Genomic DNA, 26882 nt, shown 5'->3' on the forward strand with positions numbered 1-26882 from the left:
TGTGGTGCTAGGTAGCCTACAACGCTAACATGGTTTACCTTGGTTTTGTCTGGTCAAAATTGGTCTTCAATGGCATTAAAACGATAAAAACGATGCTGTAGTTCAGTGGTACTCAACCTTGTCCTAATCAGGAGCCACATTGACGAAAAAATATTTTTGCAAGAGCCACAATCCAAAAACGCTCCTTTCCTCCCTGAAACCTTTATGCATTTGAGAATATGGATAATAGTAATATGTTACTTAAGAATGAAAAGCATAATGTACAGTGCAATAACTGTGATTTCTTATTTTCACTGCAACCACAAAACACACAAAACAACAGATAACAGACAGCATGTTTACTGATAATCACAGTCCATATAACAGCAGATTATACACAGCAGGGGTTGTCAGAAGAGTAATGTTGACCTTACTTCACACTCAATGTGATTTCTGACACTCCTTCTGCCGCACAAGTGATTTGAAGTCGGGCTCTGCGCTGGAAACGGCGATCCGGAGGGCCTCTGTTGTGTGCTGCAGACTCAATCTGTTTCGGTTGCGACATTTTATTTTTGTGAGCGCAGAGAATGCTGCTTCACACCGGTATGTGGATGGAAACATTGAGATGATGCGTCTTGCCAGTCTGGAGATATTTGGTAGATGCCCCACCAGTTTCCAAAAGTCCACGACATCTGTAATCCGAAATTGACGCTGAAGTTCATCTGAGCTCTTTAACTCCACGAACTCCATTTGAAGCTGCACAAGTCCGAGCTGGTCGCTTATTTGCTTCATTTCATTGACTTCAATCAGGAATGGGTTTTTCACAAGTAGAAAAATATTGCTATGGTCCTTGAAGTCGTGGAATCTGGATGTGTAGTTTTGCTTGAGCTCAGTTAGCACCTCACAGAATTGAGATTGACAGGTCAGGAGAGCGTCTGCATGCCTCGCCATCACTTTCTGCACGGTGGGGAAGAAACGGTAATCAGAACCACGGACACTTTGGTCGAGTACATCCAGTTTGTCAGAAAATACTTTGACAGCCGTGTAGAGCTCATACACGGTCTTGTTTCTTCCCTGCATCTTGAGATTAAGTTCGTTCAAGTGCTGCGTAATGTCACACAGGAACGCAACAGACAGCACCCACTCTTTATCATCCAAAAAGGAAAATCGGGAAGTCTCCCCTTGGCCGACAATGAAGGCTTTCAGGGGTTCAATCAAGTCCATTAAATGTGCAAGCATACGTCCTTTAGACAGCCATCTGATCTCGGTGTGTAACACCAAATCTCCATAGTGAGTGTCAAACTCCTCACACAGCAGTTTAAAATTTAAGTGGTTTCTTGCACGGGCCCTGATATAATTAACCACTTCGATTACATTTGCCATCACTTCATTCAGACATTTGAACTTAGCAAACAAGGCTTGTTGATGCACAATACAATGGTATGAGAAAATACCCTCAGCAGCAACCCCGCCGTTTTTAAGCGTCTCTTTCAGCAAGGCCACGGCTCCGTTCCTCTTACCAAGCATCGCCGGTGCGCCATCTGTCGTGAATGCTGTGATTTTTTCTGGGCCAATGTTAAACTTCTGTAATGTTTCCAGCACAGCGTTTTTTATTTCAATGCCCGTTGTTCCATTTTTCAGTGAAACCATGTCAAGCAGTTCCTCTGTAATGTCAAGCTTACTGTTGACCGCCCGGATAAAGATTAGTAATTGTGGCGTGTCATTGACATCCAAGCTTTCGTCCATTGCAAGGCTGACAAACTCAGCGGATGACAGTTTGTCCTTAAGAGTATGTGCAATGTTCTCTGAAATGTCTGATGCCCTCCTAGCTACAGTAGAATCCGACAGTTGCATTTTTTTGGCCTCTCGTTCCAGGTCTTTTTTCTCAGGAAACAACGTTGAACAAGCCAGCAGTATGCAGTCCTTCTCCATTTCTCCATCAGTATATGGCTTCATCTTTTTCATCAGTTCATGTGTGATTTTGTAGGATGCCTCTGTCGCTCTTTCACTCGTATTAGTGTGGAAAAAGTTTTTTTGAGCAGTTCGGTTCTGTTTGAGTCTAGCCAGCTTTTCCGCCCTCAGCTCTCCACCTTTCGGAAAGTCGGTACTAAACTTCGGGTGTTTTGTGTCGTGATGGCGCTGCAAATTGGATCTTTTAAATTGTGAAATGATGTTGTCACAAAGCAGGCAGGTGCATTTTCCCGAACCGGTGGAGACGAAGAAAAACTCCAGTTCCCACTCCTCTTTAAATGTTCGATATTCCTCTTCATATTTCCGTTTAGTCGTAGCCATTTTTGCATAGTGCTGTATAGTTTTCCCAGTGTGACGTAGCAATTATCTCGCGCGAAACAATCAGAGCGCGAAACCTGACATAATATTTGATTGGCTATTCAGAGGGGGAGGGGCGACGACTGATGTGTGACTTGTGAGTGATAATGAAATGTTGATGAATTCTTCTGACTTTGTTTTTCGTTTTTCAAAGATTTATTTATTTATTTTTATTTTTTAAGTGGGACTTAAAAGAGCCGCAGTTAGTCTTAAAAGAGCCGCATGCGGCTCGCGAGCCGCGGGTTGAGTATCGCTGCTGTAGTTAATCCATAGGTTAATATCCAATGTGACTCTTTGAAATGTTCTGATAATCTATAAGCAATAAAACTGCAATTCCTTTTTTCAAATATCAGAGCAGGCCATTCCTACGCTCTGTAGTAAGATTGAATGCGGGAAGACGCAACCTTTTTTTTATTAAAATGAGTGTGTGCGGGACGATTTCCCTTCGATTTTATTGGCTCTAACGGTCAGAAAGAGATGTTACATGTCAAAATCGAACAAGGGGGGATCATGAAAATCCACCCAAATGGCTCCAGAATAGTTTTTTTTTGTTAAATCTGTCTAAAAAGGTCAAATATCACTTGTTTTGCATCAATCTTGATACAGGGTACTTATTATATGTTGTACTTTGGATTCCTAAAGCTTTTAGTCTACTAACCCATCATCCGAGGTTAGTTTTCACATAAGTACAAAATATTTTTTGGACGGACACTATAATTTACAGTTTTTTACCATGTTCAATCTGAATTTTCTTTAAAATAAAAAACATCTATATTGATTCTGACTCTTCTACATCCAACTCACAGGTTTATCATTACTTTGAGAAAAAAGATTATTAATTTAACCCTTTTAGAAGGGAAGATATGGTCATTTGTTCTGGGAATGTCATTTTCGAGCCTGAAACCTGAAAAACAGGCTTGGGGCTTAAGAGGTTGTTAAGGTATGATTGTTGTTGTAATGGAGTTGAATCAAGCTCTACAGTACAAGTAAAATAACTTTATTATTTAGTTTTTTTATTCGGTTTATGAACAATTAATATATATATATAAATGTTAACTTACTGTGACTCCCACCCTGTCATGATCAGTGTAAACAGCTGCAGGAAGTGTTCTCACTGTCTGAACCAATTTGACTTACCTTTTTTAAATAAATATGAATATTGTGTGATAAAGGCCTTTTTTCTTTTTTATAATAGTTGGATGTGTTGTATTGGGATCCGTGTCTTTTTCATTTTATGTTTAATGTATTGCTTTCATGTTTGTAAAAACAAAAAGGGCAATATACACTGAATGTAATTACTCTTCAGTACAGAACATTGTGTTTTTAATAACAAACCAGCATACAAGCCAGTCAAGCAAGCAGCCAGAAAGTGATGTGATATTTGTAGATGGTGGTAGCAGGCCTCTGGATGTGTGCTCTCCCTCGGGATCTAATGGAGGAGGCTCTCACACATTGTCATCGTCTCCTCAGACACCAAGTACTACATGTTAGTGGTGTGAGGGTTCCACTTCTTATTTTCTCAACCAACAACTGTCTGGTAGGTGGTAACACAAAACCAAAAGTAGGTTTGTGATCGTCTTTATCGACTCAAACAGGCATTAAAGCAACTTCTTCTTATTGTTTTTGACAATGCGCAAACAGCCGTACTCGGTTTTAAAAATGGTCAATACTTTTGTATCTTGGGAGTCAATAAGTCAGTGGCCAGTTTTTATACATGAGTAATTTCGGACTGTGACTTTGACAGTTTAATTTGACTTTGAGCCTGAAACAGATCTCACTGTGTTGTCAATGAATCAGTGACCTCAGTAATCTAATAGGCCTTTTGCATTTTTACTCTTCAAATATGTTATTGATTGGTTACATATTGTAACCAGCATAGTGAAAAAGAGGAAGAAATGTCCTCAGTGCACCCAATGTTGGGTTCTCTAGCTTGTCTTTAGAGTAAGACTGGTAGAACTATTTTCAAATCCAGTTGCATTTTTCTCAAGCGTTATCTGTAGCTGTGTCTTTGGTGAAGAATGGATTTTTACTGCCCTCTATTGGCTGATCAGTGGCATCAGAAAGTGTGCTGGTCATACAGTTTGTGTTCCCCCACTGTTGTAACTGCACACACTACTTTGGTATCCTGTCTCTAAAATGCCTTTTAGTTATAAGTCTGTGACTAACATCCACATTGACTTTGAATGCTCCTCTCTGTGAAAAACGTATATTGCAACAAACCCGCAAAGTCAGGCAATGATGCAATTGTATTTATCATGATTAAATGTAGTTCTCAACTTTTGTGTCTGTTTTGTATTCATGGCATTATGGACAAATGGACATTTACCTTTCCTATAAAGGAAATCTCAAACTGCTGATGAAATTAGGTTATTATCACTGCCAGCTCCAGAATAGCTTTAAAATGCCCTATTGTGGTGAAATTGTTTTCTGAAATGTTTCATTGTATTTTATTGTTTTCTGAGAACCGTTTGAAAATCTTTCAATATTTTTGCTGCACTAATTAAACTGTAAAATAAAAAGATTCAATATTTTAGTATACTAGTCATAAGTTCTGTTTATTAATAAGTGTTGGAAAAAGCTCTCACATTGTTATGTAACTAATGTCAATTATGTAAAAGGGGCAATGCTACAGTGTATGAGAACAATTCATACTACTCATTATACAGAATGGCTCATTTTAAAATACAAATGATGAATGTCTAAATAACAAGCAGACGGCTATCAGCTCTCTTAAAATGATTGTGTCACACCATAGAAACAGAAGCCAGTTTAGTTTAACTCAATGAGATGTTATTATTTCTGTAAACAAACTCAAATTGAGCAGTCAGCCAATCACCATCCACCACCAGAAACAAAGTGCTTTTGAATTCATGTCTCCTTTGACAGCTTAATGATTAATTACTCTTTTGGGCACATGTTCTGACTCTAAGTGTATGCATTTACGTGCGTGAGCGTGCGTGTGTTTTTAATATGAGGATGATAGAGACATAAACATTAACAGGCTGCTTTTTAACATGCAGCTGAGATTATTTAACTTAGTGTTTAATGCGTGATGTATTAATTTAGTTCATTATAACATCTAATCAAATACACAACTCCTATACTTCTACGTGACCAAGACATCATAATCAACATCACAAGTAAACGGAAGCCCTCTCTCCAGGATTTGGGACAGAAATGAGAGCTGCTGTGGCCCCGCTAGCGAGTCCTGGCTGGAGTCCTTGTGCCCATGAAAAAGGGTCTTTAAAGAGAGCCTTCTTTTAAGAAACGGGGAGTTTGGGGGGAGCGGAGGTTGGGCTTGAACATATAAGAGGCTAAGACAGTCAGCCAGTCCCATTTGGCACAGCTAAACTATCCGAGGAAGCTGATTGGATCATTCTGTTCATTTAGACCCTCAAATTTTATTTTATTTTGGAATTGAAAGCCGGGTTAGTGATGAGCACAGGTAGGTTACTCAGAACTTTATCTTGTGTGTCAGATGAGGACAACGGGACAAGCTGGCAGTCCAATGGTGTGTTCCTGCAGCCTGCATGGGACTACCTCCAACAGAACCACTGTGATCTCCTGGCCAGCCCTCTGTTCCCCGTGGTCCTCTCCATCACCACTTACTTCCTGGTGGTTAGCCTTTACACCATGCTTGACCTGCTGGCCCCCACCTGGCCATGCATCAACCGCTACAGGCTCCATCCGGACACCCCGGTCACCTGGCCTGACATCTGGACAACACTGGGTGTCACCATCTACAACCATCTGCTCTACATCTTCCCCGCTGCTGTTGCCCAGTGGCTGTGGAGACCCCCCGTCCCGTTGCCCTGCGAGGCCCCCACTCTGTGCAGCTTCTTCCTGGGCATCTTTGCCTGCATGATTGTCTTTGACTCCCAGTATTACCTGTGGCACCTCCTGCACCACCGGGTTCCATGGTTGTACCACATGTTCCACGCCGTGCACCACCGCTACCACCAGCCCTTCAGCCTCGTCACACAGTACATGTCCGGCTGGGAGCTGTTCAGCGTGGGGTTTTGGACCACAATTGACCCCCTCCTGCTGCAGTGCCACTGCCTCACAACATGGGGCTTCATGGTCCTCAACATCTACATCTCCACCGAGGACCACTGCGGCTACGACTTCCCCTGGTCCATGAATAACGTGGTGCCCTTTGGCCTCTGGGGCGGCGCACCCAAGCATGATGCTCACCACCGGCGGCCCAACACTCACTTCGCCCCGTTCTTCTCTCACTGGGACTGGCTGGGAGGCACCGACACCCCTCCAACTCCCCCCATCCGCTCCAGGGGAGCAAGTCGAGATGAAAGGGAGAGAAAACTAAAGCGCTTCAAATAATCTCTCAATGGCTTTTTCACTGCCTCTCTTGTACCTTATCTTACTTCACAGTTGTTTTTTCAAACCAGTTTACCTCTTTACCTGTTTTCCTTTCCTGTCTTTTTGATATTCTCATATTGACTCACTGTATTTTTCCACTGAACTAAGATGATTTTTCTCAGTTTAGAATCTTTTATCAGGTCAATATTTGACTCTATGGTAAACTGTTGGTAAGGATTATCTTTTATATCTGTTTTGTCTATACTGTTGCACATGTGTCTCTCATTCATAGAGATGTCCCATTTATGTTAATGTGTTGTAATGTTATGGCATTCTCAGGTCAGTTTCCAGACATGACTAACATGTTTTGAGCCCTTATCTAGGATTCGCTGATGTTAGATAGTGTGATCCGTCGGAATGATTAAACACACGTTAGCTCGTACACTGTCCCTGCCCCCTCCTCTGTACTGACCCTCTCACTCACAAGAATGAATAGCAGCCTTTTAGCTGCACCCCAGTATGATGTGTGAATGCAATGCTAATCTGTGACTGTCTTTGATACAAAACTGGAAGAGTTCTAATAAGAAATCCCCCCAAAAGACTACCTTTGTGATACAACAATGACCAATAAAGTTGCAATAATGTCTTTGTGTCCAATGCAGTTTTTCTTTTATATTCTATATCTTACTGAATTGGATCAATAGAAGTTTATGAGAGTAAAGAGATTTTTAAGTTGATTTCAGATGTTTGATTAAATATAAATGCAAAAGGATTGTGGCTAAGAAAATAATTGTAAACTGACTGACTACTTTACCTTTGTAGTATCTTTATCCACCCGGTTTTTAAATGTTTAAAGATTATTTTATTTATTAGTCTTACTAAATAACTGAATATCCTGATTTATTTTCTAAGCTTTGCAGATGAAATGTGCTAGAAAAAGGTTCCATATAGATGTGGTATGACTTGCATTCCCACAAACAAACCAGCAGAGGTCCCATTTCCTCCCCACATGAATCAGCACCTATCAGGCGAACACAACAGCAACACCTGTTTTGACAGATTAATCTGTATTTGAACAACAGTTACACATGTTTATCTTGGGGCAGAAGCATATTGAATGATAACACACAGGAAATGTATTGTGTGGTTCCTATCTCTGTTGTGATGACCTATTCCCACACTGACTCTTTTCTCTTTGTTTCCAGTCACCCAAAGTCACAACACTTGCAGACAGAACTGGTTTGACGTGTTTCTGGTTTACAAGGATCTGTCACAACAGGTCCTGCTTGTTTTAGGAAAATGCATTCAGACCTGTCTGTGTCCTGATTTGAATCACTGGGTTTTGATGTATGAATAAAAAAACCTTATCCCCATGCTTTGACATGCATGACAGGACCTGTAAAGGGGTTGAATTATTGTCTGATGTTTTAAACATGTTTAGAGATTACCAGAGACTTTTTGAACATCTGAGATTTGTTCTGCAATCTACCAGAAGACTAAATAAGAAATCTTATCAGACTTCAAAAAAGTACTCATACTTATATTCTACTATATGTCAATCCTGTGGTTACAGAGTGGCTGCGACAACTTTAAAGCATACCATACATGTTGCATCATGGAAATATGCAACACACCGCCACATACGTGTGTGTAGGTGTGTAAGAGTAGGCATCTGCAGTTGCTCAACTAGAACTTTGACCCTTAGTTCCTTATTTTTTAACCATAAAAGTTGAGTTCTCAACTATGAGAAATAGCTGAAGTCAAATACACCATGAGATTTTAAATAAATATGTAATTAAATTGTTTGTTTGGTGAATCTATGCACAACTGCTTTTTGGAGTTAGACTAGAAGATGATCTCACCTCTGTATGCTGTAGCAGCAGCAGGTAAGCCTAGCTTAGCTTAAAACAGGTGGAGACAATGAGCCTGCCTCTGCAGTAAACACAATCTACATAGCAACATCCATATTAAGACGATCAGGTATAATTACAACACGTTGTCTTTAACACTTTTGTTTTCGTAAGGATTAAACCAAAATGGTATAGCATTGGGCACTGAGTTTATGCTTTGTGCGTTATGGAGTGCAACCATTGTAAATGTGCTTGTGCATGTGAAAATAATATAGCCCTTAAAAACCGAAGACTTTTCTTTCTTGCCACACCTTCCTCTCGAGGCTCTTATAGATAAGCTGTGCAAAGGCTTCAATTTTGCAAGAATCAGGAACATGTAGCATGTTGGTACATGCCAGAAAAATGCATTTATTTGGTATGGGAGGCGTGTGGCGCAGTGTCTAGAGCCTTGGTGTTCGGATCAGATGGTCACAGGTTCAAACCCCACTGCAGTCAGCATGTAGTTGTGTCCCTGGGCAAGACACTTCACCCCAAATTGCTCCTGTGGGGATTGCCCACGGTATTGAGTATGTAATGTAATTTATGTTTTGTACTTACATCATGTTCACCATGAAGTAATCTACCTTCCAATCCAACATGATCATGCATTCCGGCTGCAAAAAGCACACCCTCTATACTTCATAATGAGTCCATAAAATAAATGATTTCCCAACTTCTACGAATCACTGACGTTTAAAACCTTTTTTAACAGCTCTTAAATAAGTATTTGTCCTTTCTTTGTTTCATTAAACTGTCAGATATGTAATCCATTAATCTGAATGATTCTTCTCCTGGCTATATTTTATAATCAGTTATCCTTCATTGCCACATTTAATCAGAAACCATCAAACACGATTACTTAACGTTTATATTTGTCCTGGTCACATGGTGTAGCTGTATAGATGAAACACGGCCAGGGAGTGGCTCAGTCCTCAACATGTGAAAATAAAGTATTCCACTCAGAGTGCTGACAAATGGTAAGCTGACACTCACGCAACAATCATTGACCTGGCCCTGACAACCAGTCATTAAACAGGAAGCTTTGCATACCTGGGGGAGGGGGATGACTCTTAAAGGTGGGGCTGGAGCTCAAAGCGTCGGTTCACCTACTTCTTATCTACAGATAAAAGCCCAGAGGTCTTTACTTTGCTTCACAATACTCCTTTGTTGACAGCATAGTGTCTTCAAGAAGAACACCTTTGTTGTAATCAACCTTTGGGTTTAGGATAGGCATTGTGAGTGTGGCAATAAATACTGTTGAATAGGAGTGATGTTTCTGTTATTTACATACAGCTGACACTGAAACTTGTGGGAGGATAACCTGTTTCGTTCATCCTCACTTGTTTCATCCCGCTCTAAAACATCCCTAACCCCTCCATCTTCATTCAATTTTGGGGTTTTTCCATTAGAACACATTGTGAATACAACTTGGTAAACAACAAAATATGTGTTTTAAAGAACTGGCCTGCACTCTTTTCTAAACTAAAGACCACAACAACACATTCCATGAATTCCTGAAATGTCTACAAGGCTTAAAGAGGGATCCATGATAATGAGTCCCATCTGCATCCCTCCTTGGCTGCGTGATGAAACAAAGACGAGTGACTCACTCCACACAGGAATTTAAATCGGTGACGTAATGTTAAAGGAGTTTCACAGAAACTGCATACTGTTGTTTTATTATTTATTTAAGAAACTATGTAACAATAACACCAAACTCAAACATTAAATCAACACTTAAAATACATTAAAAATGCTGGCTGCATGTTGGCTGTTAATAACAGTAATTCCTATTAAATAAGAAACGCTTAACTTGATATTCTCTATTGCTCTATTCTTCTGAACATATCCAGTCAATTGTTATTTTACTAAAGATGTTGCTTTGTTTTAAAAATACATTTCCTACTTTTCTTTGTTTTATATGATATTAAACTGACATTGAAAGATATCATATTTGACTTCGAGAAAATGGTTTAGAAATGTTTCGCTATTTGATTAATCAAGATCAATCCTTAATCAATCCTTAATGAAAATAATCTTTAAAATGGTCTTCAGTGCAGTGAACTGGTCATTCAAAAATCCTGGCAAATATTTTGTGCGGCCAAGAGAACTTAATATCAGTCTTTAACAGGCTTTCTCTCCATTAATATGTGTAAAAATGAAAATATACATGCATGTTTCACATTTGAACACTAAACAACAGTTCATAATTAAGTATTTGACATCTTTAAAAGTCCTCCGCTCTCGTGCGAGCACAGTCATCTTCACATTTATAGTTAAACTTTGGTTATCTGATGTGTTGAGGTAACGTGGTTATGACTAACCAGCACTAATCACACACCTTTTTGCGTCCCATGTCTGTGGGGCACCATGTTTTCAGTGAATAAACACAGCCTTGATATCCCTTTAGTCTTTCTATTGTTTCCTTCATCCATCGTACCTCTAGCAGGAGCTGCTCTGTGTGTTCCCACTCTCCGACATGTACGACTTGCTCTTCCTGGAGTATTTCATGGAGCTGAATGAAACCCTCATCCTCTCCACGGTCCGGCTGCTCCTGCACAGGAGAGTGTTCTTCACGTGGTTCCTGAAGTCCTCGGACACAAAGTAGTAAATAAATGGGTCCAGGCAGCTGTTGAGGCTGGCCAGGCATAATGTGGAGATGTAGAAGCTGTAACCGTTATTAAGCACTCCATCCTTCAGGAGAGAGTAGTGCACCACCAGCATGATGTTACTGGGGATGAAGCACACCAGAAAAGTAAACAGCACGGTCAGGATCAGCACCACGGCTCTGTGGCGGTTCTTTGCTGCCGTGCTGGCCTCCATGCTGTTCCCCAGTGCTCGGAGAAGCAGAACATACGCCACCACGATCACTATACAAGGGACCAGGAACACCACCAATCCCATGAAGATGAAGTAGTAGTAAGGCAGCTGCACAGAGGGGAACGGGTTGAGAGGGTCCTCGACGATGTTGACATCGTGGCAGGTGGTGATGTTGGGGTCTTTGAGTTGTGCGGTGTGGTCGTACAGGTACAGAGGTGTGCTGGTGATCCAGATGAAAGCCCAGATGGCCACGCAAACACCGACCGCCACTTTGTTGTTCTTCCTCTGCTGGGACAGAGGGTGAGCCACCACCCAGTACCTCTGCACACTGAGGCAGGTGATGAAAAGCACGGAGCAGTACATGTTCCCATAGAAGAAGCTCACAAAAACTTTGCACAGCGCCTCCCCGTAGATCCAGTTGTTGCCGTTAAAATGGTATTGGATTTTTAGAGGTGCCCAAATGACAAAGAGCAAGTCAGCCAGAGCTAAGTTGGCCATGTAGATGGAGGACGGGTGCTTCTTCTTCATCCTAAAGAGGAACACCCAGATGGCCATGCCATTGGCAGGAAGTCCCACCGCAAACACAATGATGTAGAGGATAGGGATGAAGACTGTGGTGAGATTACTCTTCAGTGTGTCAATTGTTTGCTGGTCCACAACAACTTGATTTGAGTTGGCAGCATCCTTAAACCCAATGAATCCCCGGCCTTGTCCTACAAAAAAGAAAATGGACAAAATGATGATATTCGATTAATCATTTTTCAAACAAAAGATACTGAACTTTGTATATTCCTAAAAGTTAAGATGCTTTGTCGTTTTATATCCTATGTCAAGGAATATTGTTTGACCAAAATAAATAAATAATTGTTTTATGGTTATTTTTTCGAAACTTTTTAGGCAAAAGGTTAAAAGATAAATAACTGGTGCATGAATCTTTAATAAAATAAGTATTTCTAACTGCCTTTACCTTTCTTTACAATATCTACGAGTACAACTGTAGCTTGAGCAATGTAATGTACAGCTATATTTGTAAAGCCCTTCGAAACCATGAACAGGAAAAAAAGTGCTGTATAGAGAAATAAATTAATAAACTAAATTAATATGAAGAGGTATATTATGGGAATTACAATACATATTCATGCCTACATTTCCCGTCACTGCTGTCTGTTTGGGAGCTGACCACCACCCAAAGTAAAAATTAACAATTTCCAAAGATTCTCTCTAATTATTACAATACCGTTTTTAAAACTTTTAGTTTAAAATAATAAAAAAATAACTAAAGTAAGTGTATCTTAATTTAGAGATGAGTCTGGTAATGTCTCGCGAGCCCGGTATGTAAAGTGGGCTCCTCGACACAATAAAGAGAGAAACTTCCGGTCTTACCTGCTGTACATGAGGCCGAAAAGCAGCAGAAAATCAAAAGTAGCGACAGTAACCGAGTTAAATCCATGTCTGTTTGATTACACGCTCTCAGCTTTGCTCTTCTTTAATAAATTCGCCCTCTAACAACTCCATAAATGTCGCACTACCTTCAACCTTGAGAGACACACCCCGAGACTACCTTATGTAGAGCGGCTGTACGTCATCTCTGACCCGCCTACCTGCTGTTTCCCCATGAGGGTTTCTGTGAAGTCAACCAGGGAGGAGATCAAAAATAATAAATATATATAAAAGATGAGATATTAATACGTTTAACAAAACAAATAAAATACACTAGCACTAGATATTTTAGCTTCATTCTGGCAGTTTGACAGTCTTAGTGGGTTACTATGGAAACATTGAATAAGTAACTGTTTGCAACGGTTTTTTGTGTTACTTATTTTCTCACACCATCTACATATTAATATAGCCTAAACGTATTTTTTTTTCAAACCGAAAACACATTCATTGAATTGACAACCATATTTAAAAAAAAAGGTTTAAAAACGTTTAGATCTGTTAAATCTTTTAGTAACAGAAATAAATATAACATGCAGCACAATCATCTGCATAGTAGCCTATGTAAAAAAAACAAGTATTTTGTGGGAGTGTTAACGTTAGACTGTTGACTTCTGTGGTTTAGAAACGTTTTTTCTGTGTTCTCTATTTTGAATGGGTATGTACAGTCGACTCTAGTGATGTTTTTATTGGCTTTGGCATTGTTAATTGAACATTTTTTAAATTAATTTGTACATTTTGTGAACATTCTACGTTATTTGAATCTTGAATCACAGCAGATATTGATTATTTACAACTGAGACATGTGACAATTTTTTTCTTAAGTTAATGATATTAAAACATACAAAATGTTCAAAAAATATCTGTCACAATGGGATCTGAAACTGTCTTTATTCATCCGACCAAAAGTCCAAAATCCAAAAGATTGTATCCCCTCTGAGGGAAAGCAACACATCAAGTTGTAATCATCAAAATCATAAAATAAAATAATTATAAGAACGTGTTTCATGAAGATATTTTAGATATAATGGACACATTCATGAATGTTGTTCCACTAAATATCCTCTGTTTTGGACTCTTTACAGACCACCATTTTCATTTGATGTGACTGTTGCCTATAACCTTTGTTATATATTATAAACTACACTGAATCTAACAAGAAACCATGTAACTGTTGCAAGTTAACTCCTTTAACAATCTGAACAGCTGCATTCTGTAAAGGCCGGGGTTGAACACAAAGATGCATACATGTTTACAAGAAATTATTTCAACACAACATTTTAAAATCGGATCAATTTATAAAAGGTATGATTCACCTCTCAGAAACCTTTGTGCACCATTCTCCTACATTTGAGGGCTTGATAAAATACATTTTTCCAGTTTAGAACACCTAAAAATCAAATTATTTGTTTCACAATTTAATAAACCTATTCTATTATTGGGCAGAGTGAGAAATTGTGCTAGTGACTGACGAAATCATGAGCCATGAATTTCCAATGGATTTATACTCTTACTACAATATATGAGAAGACTTTTAGAAGACTGTGACAATAAACAGTATTTAAATAAATACAAACATTGTTTTGAAAAAAAGGAACATGTAGCTTAACCTTTACAATTGCCTGCCTGACAATAAAGGCAGAGGAAATGTAACCAAGTACAAATTGTACAAAGGATAAAACTGCCTCCTGCAAAACATCCACTGTCATAACAACCCTACCTTTAAGTTAGATGTACTCACATCTCCTGACAGACTGGAACTGGATACAAAAACATGCTGTCACTAACATTATAATGTAACTCTGGCAGGCAAAGAAATATATTTCAAGATATTTGTAAATAGAATATAATACTTTTAATACCTTCAAAGAGTTCAGAAATACCCATTCAAGACTTTTCAGGGTCTACAGAAAGTACTAATGAAAGAAACCTTTTAAAAAACTTTTATTGACAAACTTTAACAATAAGGTTAAACAACTTGTAATGGATACTTTAAAAACACATATAGATAAATACGTGTTTCAGGCTTGTATCATACAAGATGCAAAATGTAAGGTCTCTGCCAAAGACAACAAATTCATTTCAATTAACAGCCTGGTCTAAAATATCACACACATTTACAAAAAAATACCAAAGTTTAATGTTGTAAGTCCCATTGAAATCAATTAAAACTGCAGATGAATACATCAGGAAAGTGCTAAGATATAAAAACATTTAAATATATTTACAAAATTAGAAATAACCGAAGCAGTAACTTAGACAGCTCAGAGCTTGTAGGATTTTTTTGACACGGATGACTCCAAAGTTTTTTCCCAAAGAAATCCATGTTAGTTTATACCTGAGGAAAGTTAATAATGAAGAATTAAAAAAACAATGCACTAGCACTCGGTGCTCTGAGTCGGATTGTTCCCTGAACTAGACGTGTAAGTGTTGTTCTTCTTGGAGTATTTGAGGGCACTGAAGGAGACCCTCATTCTCTCCACTGTCCTCTCACTCCTGCAGAGGAACGTGTTCTTCACATGGTCCCTGAAGTCCTCTGAGATGAAGTAATAAATAAAAGGGTCGAAGCAGATGTTGAGACTCGCCAAGCACAGCGTGGTGATGTAAAACCCGTACAGATTGTTGTTAGCCTCTCCCAACAGGAGAATGTAGTGCACCAGCAGCATGATGTTACTGGGGGTGAAGCACACTAAAAACATCACCAGCACCGTGATGATCAACACCACAGCCTTCCTGCGCTTCTTGGCGATGACAGGGTCCGCCATGCTGTTCCTCAAAGCCCTGAGAATCAGGACGTAGGATAAGATGATCACGATGGTGGGAGCGACAAATCCAAGAGTTCCCATTGTCAGGAAGTAGCCTGCAGCGATTTTCTTCTGACTGGGCCTGGTGACGTCATGGCAGGTGTAGATATCGAGGTTGTTAACATGCACCTCTTGGTCGTACAGGTACAGAGGGATGGTGATGAGCCACACCAACAACCAGATGGTGACGGAGATGCCGATGGCTACACGGTTGTCCTTCTGGTGCTGGGACAGCGGGTGGACCACGGCCCAGTAACGCTGAACACTGATACAGGCGATGAAGGCGATGGAGCAGTACATGTTGCCGTAGAAGAAGCCCACCATCACTTTGCACAACCCTTCTCCGTAGATCCAGTTGTTGCTGTTGAAGTGGTACGCTATCTTTAGGGGGACCCAGATGATGAAGAGCAGGTCAGACACAGCCAGGTTGGCCATGTAGATGGAGGACGGGTGCTTTGTCTTGGTCCGGAAGAGGAACACCCAGATTGCCAAGGCGTTGGTGGGCAGCCCCATAGCAAACACGATGATGTAGATGATGGGGAGGAAGACCGTAGTGAGGTTGCTGCTCAGGGCTTTGCGGGCTTGGGGGCTGACCCACACCCCGTCGTTGGTCTCTGTACCAGTGAAGCCTCTTTCATCTGAGTCACAATATGATATGAAAACAGATAAAGGCAGAAGTAAAACCGGTTAACAATACCTGAAGGAACATACTATGAATTTAACTACATGTAAACTCAGTTAGACTGGAAGAAGTATTCCAATCCTTTAGTTAAAAATGACACAAGGCTACCAAAAGCAAACTTCGAAAATGCTCCACTACAAGTAAAGGTTCTGCATTTAAAACTTTACTTGATTCAAAGTTTGTAAGTAGTTTCTGCAACAACAACAAGAACAAAAATAGATCAACTTCCAGTTTTATTAGGTTGCATAGGATCCATTTTTACTGCAGTAGATGTTGAAGGTTGTGCTTACTTTAAACTCCTATATATAATGTTGTGTAGTTTAAAACAATGTATCAAATTGCGTAAGATATTCATATATTTGTAGCTTCGTTCGCTGTCATGTTAGCCCTGTAAAGCCAGCTTTTAATGAGAACAGACAGGCAGCCATGTTTTTAGCTTTGTGATGATAATTCAAGTTCAAGAAGATGCTCAAAACGGTTATTAAAAAGTTTATTTAGATTAATTAAGAAGTTGGGAAGTGTTTTTAAAACTTTTAAAAAGGAACACTAAATCCTTTAGTGTACAATAAACATTAAGAAATCCCAAAGTTTCACTGGACAGAAAAATAATAAAAAGTAACGTAATAAAAACTAGTTACAAAATGAAGTGAAGTATAAAGCAATATTTAATGTAACTTAAAATCACTTGAGTATATGTATTTATTGCACAACGAGACTCAGTTTCTTTCAGCTGTTTGGCAGATTCTCTACATTACAATTTGGGTTTCCAGCCCGAGTCATCCGGTTTAACAACGTTCTACTTTGCATATACTTTTGTTATCGAGTAATATCAGAATGGTTTTGAATGACTAACCAAGCCTAAGGTCAATCAGGGCCTGTTGCCGACAAATGTAGGTTAGTAAAACACTTTCTGGTCGCTATAATCTCATCTGAGTTAATTGTTTGAAGATACTAAAAACAACAGTGGTGGAAATAAACGGATGGATTTTACCTTTCTCTGAAAGGCAGGTCTGCAGGCAGCACAAAAGGAGGAACAGGTGAAAACATTGCGTGCTAACAGCCATGACTGCAAAAAATAGAAGGGAGTAGTGTCCGCAGGTGTGGCTCTGTATGTCGATGTCTTTACTGCCATCCCTTCTTAATATAAACCTGTTTTGACACCTGTGTGATGTCACTCAGTCACGTGATTTCACGTAGCGTACCGTGATCCAGCGCCGTATATTCTATCTATACGGCGCTGCCGTGATCGTGACACGGGAACAGAGATAGGGCGGGCGGAAGTAGAATGATGTCGGTTTATCAGTTCATGTGCCACACACTATAGTAATAATCAAATATGGTGTTAAAATAACTTTGATATTAAGCAGCTCATTGTACCTTTATTTATTGCATCTGGTTAGGTGTTATTTATGAACATGTGGTGCTTATTGCCCTCCTATCAAGACCCTGATTAGATATGTGCAATACTATATTCTATTATAGCCTATATAATAGAGAGTGGTTGCATTTTATTAATTACATTTACTAAACTGCTGTACTCAGGTACAATTTTGAGCCCTTGAAGACTTAAGTATTTCAATGTTATGCTACTTTCAACTCCTTCTCAAATATTGTACTTGTTAATCAAGAAGCCTTGACAGCTGTAGTTACTTTGCAGAATCAGATTATAAATATACAACATAGCTATCAACTCACAAAATATGGTGTACCACAGGTAAGCCAGAAGTAAAAGTGAAGTAATTTAAGTACTTTAAATGAGCTCCTTCTTTCAGCTGCAACAATAAAGTGATGAGAACATAAATATATCAAACAATATAATTGAGTAATGTAATATACAAGTCTGAAATTTGACATTCTGCAAAACAGGAATTTTGCTATTAGTACTTTGACTATATTTTTGTATTTACTTTGGATCTTTTACTTGAGTATGGCTTTGAATGCAGTATTTCTACATGTTTTACGAGTATTTTTACATTTAGCATTTTGACTTTTACTCAATAATGTTGGCATCATCTTTGAAATGCAAAGATTATTCATCTCCTAAAGTATGATAATTAATGTCTTATTCAGACCTACTTCTGTGTTACTGCTTTACATGTGAACATAATGAAGAATGCAGAACAGAATCTGCGGTACATGTAAAAATACACACAGGCTACGTGTGTTTTGCAATGCTTTTGTTTGAACTGCTGGCTGTCCCCTAGTTTCTTTCTTTATTAGACCAGTCTGTCAATTAATTCCTTCATATTGAACAAGCAGTAATTTAATCTCAGGTCCCATTGAGATTAAATCATCATTTTCAATGGTGTCCTGGCCAAGATAGACAGCTGCACAGGATACAAACTTGTACTTATTTAAAATGGAAAATAGCTAAATATAACATCCCAACAGAAAAAGTGGTGTTTTCGCTTGTATTGAAATATTCAAGAAGTTTTTATTCGGTCAGTATTCCTTTACATTATCACATGACTGTGCTAAAACAGATACACAGTGAAAAGGCTATCCTTCAGGTTACATTTTATTAACAGTGTAGTAGCGCTGCCTGCTGGAGAAGAATGACAATGATGTGAAATTACTGCTTTACATGATAAACTACCCAAATGTTTGACCCACAGAGAGCAGCATGAAATAAACTATGCCTAATACTGTTAGATATCTTTAAAACACATGATGATATAACATATTCATTCAGAGGCCAAAAGTGGTACACAAAAAGTTGTAAATATATTTATATTTAAAAGAAAGACATGATTAAGAAAGCTTTTTCGTGCTTGAAAATAAGCTTTTCACTGGACAAAAAAATAGTTGTTTCCTTTCATTATATACTAACAATGTTTGCCGCTTATACACTCATAAGCTCTTACATACAGTGCAAAAGTAAAAACATTTCATTGTATTAAATGTTCAGCAGAGTTATCTTATTCCAACTTCCTTCCTTTTTTTAAGGCTATATACTTCATAGTATCAACTGTTCAGCAGAATAGTTTTTATCTAGTCGGAACTTCCTTCCTTTTCTGAGGCTACTTCATTCAAAGGGCACATAGAATGTCATTGCACATTTGTTGTTATGGAACCAAGACTTTAAGTCATTTCTGTTGGCATGAGGTTCAGTTCTTCCCTTTATTATGATAAGGATACATACAGTAAACCCCACAGACTAACTTGTGCTTTTTGTTTGCCAATACTTGGACTCCATAGTCAAATACTGTTTTAAACAGGTAGGAGTCAGTTAAGTCACTTCAATGAAGTCTGCTCAATATGAGTCCGTCAGATGAGCAGCTTCTTGTATTGGCTGTGGAGGTTCGCTTGAAAAGAGTCCATTTTGGTGCTCTGAGTGCTTATTTTGGAGCTTTCTGCACGGCTGGATTTGAGAATTGTCCTGGAGCTGGAACTGCGTGAATTGGATGAAGACTGACTGCTGCTGATGTCCTCTGTGATCTTCTGACACCTTAGCGCGCTGGAAAGTTGTCGCTGGCATTGGGATGATCCAAAGTAGTAGACCATAGGATCCAGGAGGCAGTTGAGACTCCCGAGACACATAAACACCAGATAGACTGCGTAGGAGCCATCGGGGGCCTCCTGGCTTTGATCGACACCCTCGTTAAACTGCAGGTAGTGCGCCAACAGAAGACAGTTTGTGGGGGTGAAGCACAGCACAAACATCACCAGCACGGTTAAAGCCATCACCACTGCTCTTGATCTTCTGCGTGAGCGTCCTGGAGCCCCGCGCGGGACTCTGCTCAGCGCCCAGATCACCCGAGCATAGGACACCACGGTGATGAGCAGAGGCAGGAAGAAGAGTACGCAGCAGAGGGTAATGAAGTAGATCTTGTAGTGCCCGATGAGCTCATCGACGTGTTGGACATCATGGCAGGTGGTGATGTCCAACTCTCCGAGGTGATAGGTCTGGTCGGAGAGGACGAGTGGCACAGATCCAGCCAGGGACAGTATCCACATGCAGACACAGGCTAAGTTTGCATTCCTCGGCCTTCTCCAAGACAGGGAGTGGATGGGATAGACCACAGCGACCAGCCGGTCCACGCTGATGCAAGCTATGAGGAGAACAGAGCAATACATGTTCCAGTAAAACGCTGCAGTGACCACACGGCACATGAGCCCGCCGAATATCCAGTTGTTACCACCGAAGTGGTAGGAGATCTTGAAGGGGAGCAGCACGGCGAAGAGCAGGTCAGCACAGGCCAGGTTCAGCATGTAGATGGCTGCTGGTTTCTTAGGGCGGATCCTCCGGGCGAAGGCCAGCACCGCACAGATGTTGATGGGAACGCTGATGAGGCAGACCAGCGTGTAGAAGGACGGGATGAGGATGGTGGACACGGGGCCCGTTAGAAACAGCAGAGCCTCCTCTGAGATTTTCAGACTTCTGGAGAAATTGATATTAGGCATCCGACCTTTTCTAGAGCCATTGAGTTGGAAATCACCACCTTCACCATAGTCATCCATCTCTATCGGTTCATCTGTGGCTAAAGGGTTGAAGACGGAAAAGGTCCTCAAAAGGTCCTCCATTAAATGATCTGGAGAAAGAAAGAAATGCTGGTTTATTATGGGTATAAACTGGACGTATTTATGGAATTAGTGCTACATACTTACATACTACATTATAACATTTAGTTTATTAATCATAGAAAAACAATTTGAATATACATCCATTGTATTACTCAATTATTGTTATAAGCACTTTTTTAATAAAAAAAATGCAGATAATTAACTGGTTCCTGATATGGCAATATTGTTATTTTTCTTCTTTTGATATATTAAAATGAATATATTATCTGAATAACGCAAAACAATGAATTTCACTATTTCAACTGGGCCCTTGGAAATGACGGTGAACTGTAGACAATATTATCAATTTAAGAGTATTATCAGCAGCTTTATTGATGATTGAAATAATAGATATTGTAGTTTCAGCCGTAACTAAATTAGCCATTTGTTAGAGAAATGTATTTAAAAAAGAATAATGAAAAAACATTATTTGGATTAATGGTTTCAGTAATATTTTAAAGATTTATTTATTTTTATTTAATCTTTTATTTGGCAGGGACAATGCAAAGTAATGAACACTTAAAACATTCAAATGTATTAAGCGTAACAGTGCCAGATTTAGCTTTGAGCTCATTTCCATCCGCAGTCCCTCACTAAGATCAAATCTGAATATATTTTGTGTTGTGTGGAGTTTGGTTGACAAACAACAACATTTGAAGACAACACCTTGGGCTCTGGGAAGAATTGTTGGCATTTCCCCCACACTTATTTAGACCTTTCATACTGTATACGTCGACAAATCAATCGAAACTTAACATTGTTTTATTTTATTTACTCGTTATTTCCGCCCTGTTTTATACAGGACTACAATTCAAAGTTATTTGAATTCCCAAAGTTCAAGTTGACGTCATTAAATGCCTTGTTTTGCTGGACCAAATGTACAAAACCCAAAGATGTTCAATTTTAAATTATCTTTTGAAAAGCAAAGCAACAACCCTCATATTTGATTAATTGAGAAGTTGAAACCAAAGACTGAAACATTAACGTTAACAGCTGATTTAGTACACTATTCTTTACTACTTTATATACAGTAAATCATTGTGAATCATACGCTTTATACCAAGATGTATTGTTGTACAAAGTATATAGCCCACATCATTCAATCTGTCCTATTAAATACACTGCTTTAAATGAATGAAAAGTTAATGAAAGTCCTCTTACCGCTGTTGGCTGCAGCCGAGGCAGCACAGGCTCCGACCAGAAGCAACAGCAACGTTTTTGGACACATTGAAAAGATGTTGATGCTGAGATAATGAATCCTCAAAAACAGGAGATAAAATATTGAATATCGGTAATCTGCGTTTAGGTGTTTCTCTTGCCTCCTCCGGGGTGTTTCTCTTGCCTCCTCCGGGGTGTTTCTCTTGCCTCCTCCGGTGTGTTTCTGCGGCTCCTCAGCACCAGAGATTGTGACACAGAGCTGCAACCCACCCACAGTCCGCAGGATCTTCAGCAGAGACATTCCTCTGCTCTGAGGTCAGCTTCCCGGCACACAGCAGCAGACACATCCAAGGCAATTATCCAAATGACCCATAAAAAAGACCAACCATTGGCTTTGAATGGGGAACCTTTTTTTAATGCGATGGAAACCAGTGTGGCTGCAAAAAATAACAACACAATGGATTCTTGAGAATTCATCCAGTCACTCTTCACTTTAGTTTGACAGTGCATCATACCATTTATTTAATCCGATGTTGCCACAAAAAGATAATTAATTACGGTTATAATGAGGTATTTACTATTAAATAGCTTTTTTCAAAACGTTAAAGTGGATAAGTGCTTCACAATAAGAGCATCATAAGCAGCATAACTAACTACAAAAAGAAAACATCAACAACAACAAAAAGGCAACCAAGTGAATTTTGTTTTTAGATTTGATTCCAACAAATTCTCTGTCTTCATCTTAAATCACAATCAAGTTTATTGGTTTACAAGTGATTTGCTTTGGTGTCTGGTGCAGAAAAAGCCCTGATCTCAGAACATCCAATGCAAATCCAAACCATGCTTGACAAAATAAAGACTTACAATTAAACACTTTAATTCCAAAATATACTTTTAAGTAGTTAGTACATTTTAGGTAAAAAGAAAATCTAATGCAATGTTCCTGTAGATTTACATGTATTTTTGTCTATACTTAGCAGAGGTGTTGTTGGAGGCATCAGTGACTCTCCACCTCGTGTGAGTATGTTTTCTTAGTTTAATTACACTTTACTGTTTTATGTAAAGTTTAGAAAGTGTTTTGCATTAAAACTCAGGTTTATTAGACATAAAAAGACATCTATTAGAAAATAGTAAACTAGCAGGAACTGAATTGGGCTCACACCAGGATAGAAGTATGTAGCCTATTGTATCGATATGATTTCCATGGTGTTGTTTCTGAGTATCAGAATACAGAGCTGAAGTAATTTGTTAAAGTCTGTGTGAGATCCAAACATCCACCCACACACTTTCAAGGGACGAAGGAGGACAGCATGTCTGAGGAGAATCCCTGGAGATGCTAAAGTAGGCCTACTTCCTGTTCCCAGCCATACTTCAAATTAGATAAACAGTAAATTACAGAAAAAGCCATTTTTAGAGCACATACTATTTGTGGATGATGAGCACAGTTTGTTCGACCCTTTGTGATTATTTTTGTTACAACAAAACATTCCTTTAACATGTGTGTATCACAGTGATCTCCACTTTGAACAGAAACCAGCTGTGGCGTCTTTTCCTTTTTTAAGACTTAAACTATTTGTTTACTTGCTTATGTAAACGTTCAGTCTCTAATGGCCTCTTCTCCAGAAAAACACACATGGTAACTATTTACATGTTAGCAAATGGCAAGAGAGTTCCCACTGCTTCTGGTACAGATTAAACAAGCTGAAGCCTTACAAGCATTTACCTTCAGAAAAATGGGGGACAGAGAAAGTGTGTATTAGAAATGAAGAGAAATGTGCTGGGTACTTTCTCTGAAAGGCCAATGACGGGGCAGGATGGGGTGGGATTCGTCTGACTCACTCATCCTGAGCTTTGTATCCACCGGGACTTGATATCTGAGCTCACAGACATACAGACTAAACCCATTTCCTCACAAAATTATTTGTCACAATGATCTGTTCTCATTTTTTCAAACAACTTCTGTAACGCACAGACGGCACAGTTAACTCCAATTGAGATATCAGATTAGTTTATGCTTGTCTATACGTTTTATTTTAATGCTTGTTTATATGGAGTTTAGTTTGCTAGTTTTGGACATGAGCTTATTCACTTACTAAGAGATGAGGAGATGGTTATATGTGAAGCTCGGGGCCAAGAGCTGATTAACTTAACTTCTCATACAGACTGTAAATATGGAGGAACTGTCAGCCTTGCAAGCCCAAAAATAGAAAACATATACCAGCACCTCTAAAGAACACTGATTAGCATGCTATATCCTTCCTGTCATCCTGTTATCACAAAGAGTTTGCAAGGCCTATATGTCGAGGCACGATTAAGCCACCGATCCAAGCCTTTGACTGCAGGAAATAGTCTGACATACTGTATATAGGTACCATAACCAGTAACTTGCTGTTGTTATTCTCTTCTTTTTGTGCAGATTAGTGACCTTTGAAGGTCCTGGTATACATGTTGTTACCTGAAAAGAGACCGGTTAGCTGTTGTCAGTCTTAATACTAAACTAAGTTAAGCTAACTAAGTGCTTGCTGTAGCTTCATGAGATAAAAGATTCATGTACACAAACTGTTATCAATCTTCTTATTTACACATCAAGCACTTATTGAGCAAAACCATTTATTTAGAGACATATTTGTGTCCATCTAACACATATAACTGTTTTAGCCCTGCTGTTGGACTCATCCGAGAAAGATATTATACTTTACAGCTGCTAAATATTCCATTATTTCTCTTTAAATGTAATAATAATGTGTTTCTTATGCACTAGGTCTTAATGATTGTTTTAACAAAACCCCCTGAGTTGCTTTTTGGTTGAAATATGCCATATAAATAAACTTGCCTCGCTTCGCCTTGCCTTGCCTATATTTTACCAGCTGGTAGCTAAACTGTTTTCAGGAGTTTGAAGCTGGGCAGGAAGTGTACTGTGTTTATCTGAGCTTTTTCTTTAAGCCTTAGATAGCCATAAACAACGCTATGGGAGCTGTGGGAGTAAACTAAAACAGTAGAGCAATAAAAAAACAAAAGAATTAGAGCAGAGGGAAACTGCATGGAGCATTTGATTTGCTGATAAGATCTGAATTCATCACCCTAAACAACCCTGTTTGTATAGAAATATTCATTATAGCCATCTTTTATTATTTCATCAGAGAGTGCAGCTGGACATGGTGTCCACTTTGGAGGATATGTTGTTCGTGCAGCCTGGGCGGGTCTAAACTAACATGAGAGCATTCCGGCTCAGAGGAGGAGGCAGGATACAGACTGTGGGAGATTAGGTCCAAAGTGAAGTCAGTGGCAAAGCTCCAAGCCAGTGTGATTCCTGTTGTTTACTGTTTTCTCTTTGGCACATTGTATTGCTCTCTGGGCATCGTCCAGTCCAAACGGGCTCTGAATTCAACTGCTGGGGAAAGGGACATACAAAAACAAGGAGGTGAACAATGAGGCAAGCACAGAGGATGTTATGCCAAGGCAAAGTTGAACCTCTCAGTGGGTCAACACAACAGGAATCCTTAAATCCACAAAATCTATGGCTGACGTAAATGTTATTTTTCTTTAATACATTCCTTAGAAGAAAAGAAAATACAAAGACATTCAGACAGGGAGAGTGAGAGAAAGAGAGCGAGGTATTCTGACTTTCTGAGTTTACCATCTGTTTCAGATCCAAAACTGAAAAACCCAAACCAGCTGTCAGGTTTATGAAGCTTTAGTGTGTGTGTGTGTGTGTGTGTGTGTGTGTGTGTGTGTGTGTGTGTGTGTGTGTGTGTGTGTGTGTGTGTGTGTGTGTGTGTGTGTGTGTGTGTGTGTGTGTGTGTGTGTGTGTGTGTGTGTGTGTGTGTGTGTGTGTGTGTGTGTGTGTGTGTGTGTGTGTGTGTGTGTGTGTGTGTGTGTGTGTGTGTGTGTGTGTGTGTGTGTGTGTGTGTGTGTGTGTGTGTGCAGGACAGAATGAAATAATGCTGAAAGAGGAACTTTGTGGAATTAGTAAGAAAACGAGTCTGGTATTACAGTTTTTCTCAATTCCTAACACACATTTATTTATAAATTGCTCAGTTTCTCAGAACACTAAACACAAAAAACCACACACATAAAGTGCAAAACACCTAATTTCTCCTGCTAAATGAAGAACTGCACTCAAAACTACATAAACACTTACCAAATGCAAACTTTAACACCAAATATAACACACTTCATTCATACTACTGGATAGTTTGACCACCCAACTACACACTGCTGAGCATAATCTAAAGCACCCTCATCTTTTATGGGCTATGCTCTGTACATAGAGGTTTCTGCAGAGAAAGATTGCTTGAGTATACAGAAATACAGTAAATGAAGAAATACAAATGAGTTGTTGAAAAAAACTCTTGTTTTATTCAAAAATAACATTGTGCAACATGCATCTCAGCACATAGTTATTATGCTTCGAATCGCTGTAAGTGTGATGGCATTGTTTGCCAAAACCCAGTTTGTAACTGCTGCTTCCTGTGCCTCATTGAAAATCCTTAGCTTTCCACCTGCACCTCTTTATTTCTCAGTCCTTCAGATAAACAACAAAGATATAATGGTTGGTCAGTGTCTGTTTTGCATAAAAGAAAGTTTACCACAGTCAATTGTGCAGGATTTGTGTACAGTTATAGTATGCAACATGCCAACAATTCAATTACAGTAGTGAAATAAATATGTTTCACACAACAGATATAAGCACTGATATATCATGAATTATGCAGAGCTAAAAACTGGGAACTAACCTGTTGTCAAGTCTAAGTGTCCGGATTACAGAGGCGACAGTACATCGGCTTGGATTAGACTGAACCCTCTGTCCAGCCTCTCTCATAGTCAAACCATGGTTGATAACATTTCATTTCATTAGAGAGTACTCTTCGTCCTCCTCTCACTCTCAGCCCAGCTCTTCCTCTT

General features: G+C 39.3%; 4 protein-coding genes across 4 annotated transcripts; 1 reads left to right on the forward strand and 3 right to left on the reverse strand.

The window, feature by feature from the left end:
* Positions 1–420: 420 nt before the first annotated feature.
* LOC307025309 (general transcription factor II-I repeat domain-containing protein 2B-like) lies at positions 421–2271 on the reverse strand (the record flags this gene model as incomplete). Its single annotated transcript, XM_079659944.1, has 1 exon — positions 421–2271. One exon carries the CDS (start codon positions 2269–2271, stop codon positions 421–423), a length of 1851 nt encoding a protein of 616 aa, XP_079516070.1.
* Positions 2272–5600: 3329 nt separating this feature from the next.
* On the forward strand, positions 5601–7698 carry ch25hl2 (cholesterol 25-hydroxylase like 2). The gene has a single exon (XM_079659001.1). The coding sequence runs from the start codon at positions 5743–5745 to the stop codon at positions 6643–6645; it is 903 nt and encodes a 300-aa protein (XP_079515127.1). The 5' UTR covers positions 5601–5742; the 3' UTR covers positions 6646–7698.
* Positions 7699–10183: 2485 nt separating this feature from the next.
* Positions 10184–17441, reverse strand: LOC307025310 (uncharacterized protein). Its single transcript, XM_079659945.1, has 4 exons — positions 17248–17441; positions 15154–16212; positions 12717–12719; positions 10184–12046 (listed from the first exon to the last, which is right to left on the reverse strand). Exons 1-4 carry the CDS (start codon positions 17318–17320, stop codon positions 10956–10958), a joined length of 2226 nt encoding a protein of 741 aa, XP_079516071.1. The 5' UTR covers positions 17321–17441; the 3' UTR covers positions 10184–10955.
* Positions 17442–18653: 1212 nt separating this feature from the next.
* LOC307023599 (proteinase-activated receptor 1-like) lies at positions 18654–22309 on the reverse strand. Its single transcript, XM_079656941.1, has 2 exons — positions 21981–22309; positions 18654–20788 (listed from the first exon to the last, which is right to left on the reverse strand). The coding sequence occupies exons 1-2, from the start codon at positions 22276–22278 to the stop codon at positions 19524–19526; spliced, it is 1563 nt and encodes a 520-aa protein (XP_079513067.1). The 5' UTR covers positions 22279–22309; the 3' UTR covers positions 18654–19523.
* Between the last annotated feature and the right edge of the window lie 4573 nt (positions 22310–26882).

The sequence above is a fragment of the Notothenia rossii genome, assembly GCF_949606895.1.
Source record: "Notothenia rossii genome assembly, chromosome: 11".
Lineage (NCBI taxonomy): Eukaryota > Metazoa > Chordata > Actinopteri > Perciformes > Nototheniidae > Notothenia > Notothenia rossii.